This window comes from Symphodus melops (assembly GCF_947650265.1).
Source record: "Symphodus melops genome assembly, chromosome: 2".
Taxonomy (NCBI): Eukaryota; Metazoa; Chordata; class Actinopteri; order Labriformes; family Labridae; genus Symphodus; species Symphodus melops.
The window spans coordinates 1,946,008-1,952,007 of record NC_136692.1 but is presented as its reverse complement, the minus strand read 5'-3'; the positions used below and the strand labels follow the sequence as shown (position 1 = coordinate 1,952,007).

At 42.8% G+C, this 6,000-nt stretch overlaps 1 protein-coding gene across 1 annotated transcript; it reads right to left on the bottom strand.

The window, feature by feature from the left end:
* Positions 1-3,302: 3,302 nt before the first annotated feature.
* On the bottom strand, positions 3,303-4,707 carry LOC306820293 (lysozyme g-like). Its single transcript, XM_079338115.1, has 5 exons — positions 4,648-4,707; positions 4,251-4,328; positions 3,848-4,068; positions 3,614-3,764; positions 3,303-3,536 (listed from the first exon to the last, which is right to left on the bottom strand). The coding sequence occupies exons 1-5, from the start codon at positions 4,649-4,651 to the stop codon at positions 3,361-3,363; spliced, it is 630 nt and encodes a 209-aa protein (XP_079194241.1). The 5' UTR covers positions 4,652-4,707; the 3' UTR covers positions 3,303-3,360.
* Between the last annotated feature and the right edge of the window lie 1,293 nt (positions 4,708-6,000).

Here is a 6,000-nt window from a genome sequence, read left to right as displayed (position 1 = left end):
TCAAAATTTGCATCATGTACAAAATTAAAAACCTTCGCTTGGCTTCTGTGACTTTTTATTGACAAACAGGTTTTCACAGCACAAAGAGCGTGAGCGCTGTCATTGCTAACTTTGTGCATGTTTAATGGTCAGTGGTTCAAAGTCTGTCTGCCTTGCCTGCTGACAAGCTGCACCTCAAATAATTAATCAGTGAATATCGTGTGTACAGCGATATGAAGAACCAGGTTTCTCTGTGTGATTGTAAACGCCATAAACATGAATATGATCAACACTGGGATTCATATAACTGGGACACTCGAATCCACATAAACACACTCAGTTATTTGTGTGTCTTCTGTTTCTTATTCAAGTGTAAAAATGGGAAAACATTATTAATCACATGTTGAATAAAATGTTAGATATTTGTTTTACAAGCTTTATTTGTATCACATTGTGACTTCCTGCAGATCTGGGATGTAAACTTGTTTAAATGAGTACAAGACATCCTCGATGTGGAAGTGTAAAATCCTGCAGTTTGATGAATGAGGGAGGAAGTCACACACACACTTTTTTACTGCAGAAATAAACATGTTTACAGCCTGGGACAAAAACACATTAAATATGTCTGATTAGTTATTGAACTTAAAGCCTTTATTTATTCATCATTACAGGTGAAGTGCAAAATATTTAGCAGGTAGACATGTTACAGTTCATGACGGGGAGTGATCTTCCTCTGTGATCATGAAGGAAACAATCTGACAACAATGCAGCAGCCAGTATGTCCTCCTTCTAACTTTAGATTCTGCTCCTGAATGCTCTGGATTTGATTGGACCAGAGAAGGTAGGGGGGATTTGAAGGCCGTTTTGGACGCCCCTGGGTTTGCCAGATATGAGAGCAGTTATCAGGTCAACAGGTGTTGCAGCGATGGAAGCGGGCAGTGGAACTGCTTCAGATAGAAGTGATTGTACCCGAGCTAAAAAGCCTCTGCATGTTTCTAATAAGTTCCAGCAGCAGAAAGCTGCTCAAACTAGGATCAATGTTGGAGATGAAACATGGAGAGAGGTTAGAACGCAGAAAGCTTTACAGACCCATGCAGAGCTGGCTAAACACTGAAGCTACAGTGTCTCTACATGCAGAGCTGGCTAAACACTGAAGCTACAGTGTCCACCACATGCAGAGCTGGCTAAACACTGAAGCTACAGTGTCCACCACATGCAGAGCTGGCTAAACACTGAAGCTACAGTGTCCACCACATGCAGAGCTGGCTAAACACTGAAGCTACAGTGTCCACCACATGCAGAGCTGGCTAAACACTGAAGCTACAGTGTCCACCACATGCAGAGCTGGCTAAACACTGAAGCTACAGTCTCCACCACATGCAGAGCTGGCTAAACACTGAAGCTACAGTCTCCACCACATGCAGAGCTGGCTAAACACTGAAGCTACAGTGTCCACCACATGCAGAGCTGGCTAAACACTGAAGCTACAGTGTCCACCACATGCAGAGCTGGCTAAACACTGAAGCTACAGTCTCCACCACATGCAGAGCTGGCTAAACACTGAAGCTACAGTGTCCACCACATGCAGAGCTGGCTAAACACTGAAGCTACAGTGTCCACCACATGCAGAGCTGGCTAAACACTGAAGCTACAGTGTCCACCACATGTTGACCTGAGTGAGAGGAGGGGGGAAGACGGCTCTCTGTGATGATTAGAGTTTAGACGGCAGTACTCATTTTAAACACTAGGGGTCAGAGTTGCATATACATCTTTGTAGTAGTCATTGGAGTAGTCTTTTCCTGTAGTGTCCTGTCTCATCCACCTTAGGAAATCTGACTCGTAGATCCCTGCAGTTGTACGCCGCAGTCCCTCCTGCAGATTCAAATACAAGATCAGATTCACTGTGTGAAGACGGGTGTGCTTTTGAAAGTCGACTCGTTCAGTAAAACAAACCTTTAAGCGTCTCCTCTTTGCTCAAGTGTCCATTATTTGTAGCGTTCATCACACCTGCAGAAAACTCCAGGAGATACTTCCAGGTGGAGCTGTACATGTGAAAACATGGTAGTGGTCACGGACAGATGCTTCACGCTTTATGCACTTGCAGCAGTCACATAATATGAACAGCAGTGTGAAAATAGTCTCCTTGTATCATAACAACGGACTACCGCCACCTGCTGGCCTGGAGAGTTATTTCCTCTCACACACGTGCAGATCGTACGTGCTGGTTGGCCGCTGGCTGCACACACATGCTCAGCATTGCATAAAATGAAAGTCGAGACAGAAAAATGAAGAGGAATTAATAATCTAGCTGTGATTGACTGTAAACATGTAGCTTAGCCTCCCTCCTGCTCACCAATCAGACCAGCTTATTTAAAGCACCTGGATGACTGATACATGGTCCAGGCTCTGGCTCCTGTCTGGTGTTTGTTTGGTGAGTACAGTTTTGATTTAATGTCTAACTGGCTTGTTCTTATCCTTAATGAAATCACTGTTTGTGCTGCAGCTGCTTCCTGCTCCCCAGATCAGCCCGGACTAAATCCCTGTGGTTTAACGTTTAAACATTGTTTTGTCTTATCGATGTTTGGTCTGGTTTGCCCTTTTGTTTTACCTCATTTTTGTACATCTTTCCTTTACAGCTGTTGTTTGGAGTAGTGGTTTGTTTCATATTCCTTTTTATCAGTTTAGTTACTCTAACTGCCACCGACTGCAATTTGTCAGAGTTTTGTTTGTTTTTCTCCTGAGGACAAAGACGTAGCAAACGAAGCAACAACAGTCCTCGAGATGACATTATGAGAATGTGTCTATCGATGCTACATGTAGCTGAAAAAGAATCGCCTCTCCTTTATTTAACCAGGCTCAGTTGCCTTTGGATCGAGCTTCCTATGTACCATGACCTGCATGACTGAGAACTGAGAACTGAGAACCCCTCACAGATGTAAACAGACTTAACAAGTTGTACGCCCCGCTGAATGTTAAACTACTGCACAGCTCTGACTGCATAGGACATTTTTTAAACAGCACAAACAGCCTCTTCCTGTTTCCCATTGTGTCGTCCGATGGTCCACTTGAAGCCGAGGGCTGAAACACACTGAGCTGTGAGTCACACTGTTGGTTCTTTCTGCAGGACGGGTGTGCTCAGTGGTCGTCTTTACCCAGCCCACTATCTCTTCTTCATCTTCCTCCAAGAATTCTGTTTTCGCTCCTCCCTTCCTTCCTTTCACTCTTGAAAGCTGACTGAAGAGATTAAAAATAACACCTCACAGGAAAGTCCCCGCTCGGTTAAAACCCATCAAGCGCAGAAAACAGAGAGATTTGTGTTTTTGTTTTTAATCGTGTTTATTTACCGCCAGATCTCACACAAACAGCATTTTACACTTTTACTTAAAAAATTCCACACCATGATGTAGACTTCGGAATTTGAAAGTCTTTGTTGTTTCTCCAGTACCACTGGGCTCTGGCAACAACATCATTGGAGTAGTCTCCACCGGTTGTTTTGGCATCAACATTTATATAAGAATGGACATTTCCATCTCCCATGTTGTAGGCAGCAATCCCACCTGCAGAATGAAACACACATCAGGTTAAATCATGTGTGTGAAGGGGGCTGTGCTTGTGTAAACTGAGTGAAACAAACCTTTCAGCTTCCTCTCCGGGCTCCAATCAGGAAATTTCTTACTGATCTTTCCGATGAATTCAACCAAGATGTCCGTGGCTTGGCTGATGTGTGCCTCGCTGTCCCAGTCACCCACTGGTTTGTGATTACCTCCTTTTGGGTTCACATCAACCTACATGTGTTTAAATGAAAGCTGGTTACTTCATCAGAAAAATCACATTAAACTCATGTGAGTTAAACAGCATTTATGAGCACCTGCATCAGTCCAAAGCCGTTATGAGCTTGTCGTCTGTGGTCGTAGTCTCCCTTGCCTCCAGTGTTCTTTATTGTGTTTCCAGCCCGAGACTCTCTGGAGATGATGGCAGCAATCAGAGCTGGGGAGATTCCCTTTTTATCCCCCACTCTGATGATCATAGACTTGTACTTTTCCATTCTGCCTGCATCAGTCTGGGCCATCTTGTGTGATGCACTCACATCTTCAGAGGAAAAAAAGCGTTAGTAACAATCAAAGCTCATCGAGCAGGAAGCTCAGTGATCCAGGTTTGTTTAAGACATTTGTCTCATCACTTCCTTTTTGACCAGCACATGAAAAAAACCTACTTAGAGAAAATCTTCATATAAAATGAGCATCCTGTGTTTTGCAGCTTTAAGTATTTACCTGAGTATCCCAGCCTGTCCTGATTGGCTGTTTCCCGTGATGCACCGCTAGTTTCAACTTTCATGATGTCTCCGAAACCTGCAAACGAGATGTTTATTACAAGATCAGTTTTTAACAGAAACAGAAATATTTTATTTATTCCCAGGTGGAAGAAGACCGGTTGTTACAGTTGCTCTAATAAACAATAAAACAGAAGAATATACAGAAAAAAATTGTTTAAAAAAATAAAAAAAAGATATATGAGAACTTGGGACTCCTTTCTGTACCACTACAGAAAAACTGCTCTCAGCTGGTCTTTGTTGTGTAGTCACATCTGATCAGCTCTGACAGGAACAGCAAATAAACCAAATAACGTCTCTACATCTACATTAGTACCGTCACAAAGACGAGCACTCACCCATCTTTGCTGTTTCTTCTTCTGTTGGTCTCCTCACAGTTCGTCTGTCAAAGCTCCAACACGATGTCCCTCTGTTTACTCCTGCAGCTGTATTTATAACTCTGAGCTTACACTTTCAGTTTCCTCATGACTCCCTCACCTGTCTGATGTTCTTTCTCTCACCTGCATGATGTTCAGGTCATTCAGCGGTCAAACCCTCCCTTCCATACTTGATTCTCTGTGTTGTACCTTTATTTGTTAAGAAATCATTTCAGAAGTTGTTTTCTTCTCTACTTGAGGACAAACCTGACAAAGGTTGCACTTCTACTTTTTACAGAGCTGCATCAGCTCCTCCTACGTCTTTTTCATTTCATCAGTTTTCTGACCCCTTAACTGTAAGTTAATCAGAAGAAACTGGTTCTAACGATAGCAGGAGTGAAGCCTCTGTCTAAATTACTATTTACAGTTGTTCTAAAACGTCCAGGACCAGAAACAGACGATCAAGCTTGGAGGGAAGTAATGAAATAAGAAACGACAGCGTTTACTTAGCAGCAATATTAAGATTTGGCTGCTTCTTGTATGGGGTTTAAACAGGAAGTAGTTCATCGCTAACAGCTGGGTATACATACATACTGTGTTGACCATTGCATATTGTATAAGCCTTTTTCAGATTGCTTTTTTTCACATTAGTGCTGTCACAAAGCTCAGCCCTCATCTCATCTTTGTCCATTCCACAGCAGTTTAATGTTGGCGACCCAGTCTGTGATTTCACATTGTGTTGCGGCGTTGCAGAAGCACGGCACGGCGTGGAGCTCCACGTACACACAGTCTAACATGCACGCAGAAGTCTTACAGAAATATAACAAACCTTTAATATAGGACAGGAATAATCACAGTAAATATTCCCACCATAAAAACAAGTGCTGGTATAGCAGCATAGCTTCTCCTTGCTCCAGTCTGGAAATTTATCACGAATCTTTTCAATGAAATCAACTAAAATCCCCGTGGCTTGGCAGAGGTGCTCCGTGCTGTTCCACGCCCCCCTCGGCTTGTGCCCGCCTCCCTTTGGATTGACATCGACCTACAAAATATGGATGAACGCTGCTTTAAATCTGAAGCTGAAGCAAAGACGATGTGAGACAGCTTTAATTACAACCTGCATCAGTCTGATACTGTTCATGTACATACTGCACTTTGGATTGACCTTTTGGCTAAAACGTCAACTTCATTTCGTTGTCTCTGTACTTGTACTCTGCAAAATGACAATCAAATTTAATCTAATCTAAAACTTTCACTTTTAGTTTATAAACCAAGCACCAAAGAGAATCAGGGGAAGGCAGCTGGTTTACAAGAAATGAGCATCAGCATCATTCT

What these genes read in the sequence shown, in the direction of transcription:
- LOC306820293 (XM_079338115.1), bottom strand. An exon ending in GGACAGGCTGGGATACTCAG is followed by an intron (nt 4,069 to 4,250) that starts GTAAATACTTAA and finishes TTTCCTCTGAAG; the next exon opens with ATGTGAGTGCATCACACAAG. An exon ending in CCCGGAGAGGAAGCTGAAAG is followed by an intron (nt 3,537 to 3,613) that starts GTTTGTTTCACT and finishes TTCATTCTGCAG; the next exon opens with GTGGGATTGCTGCCTACAAC.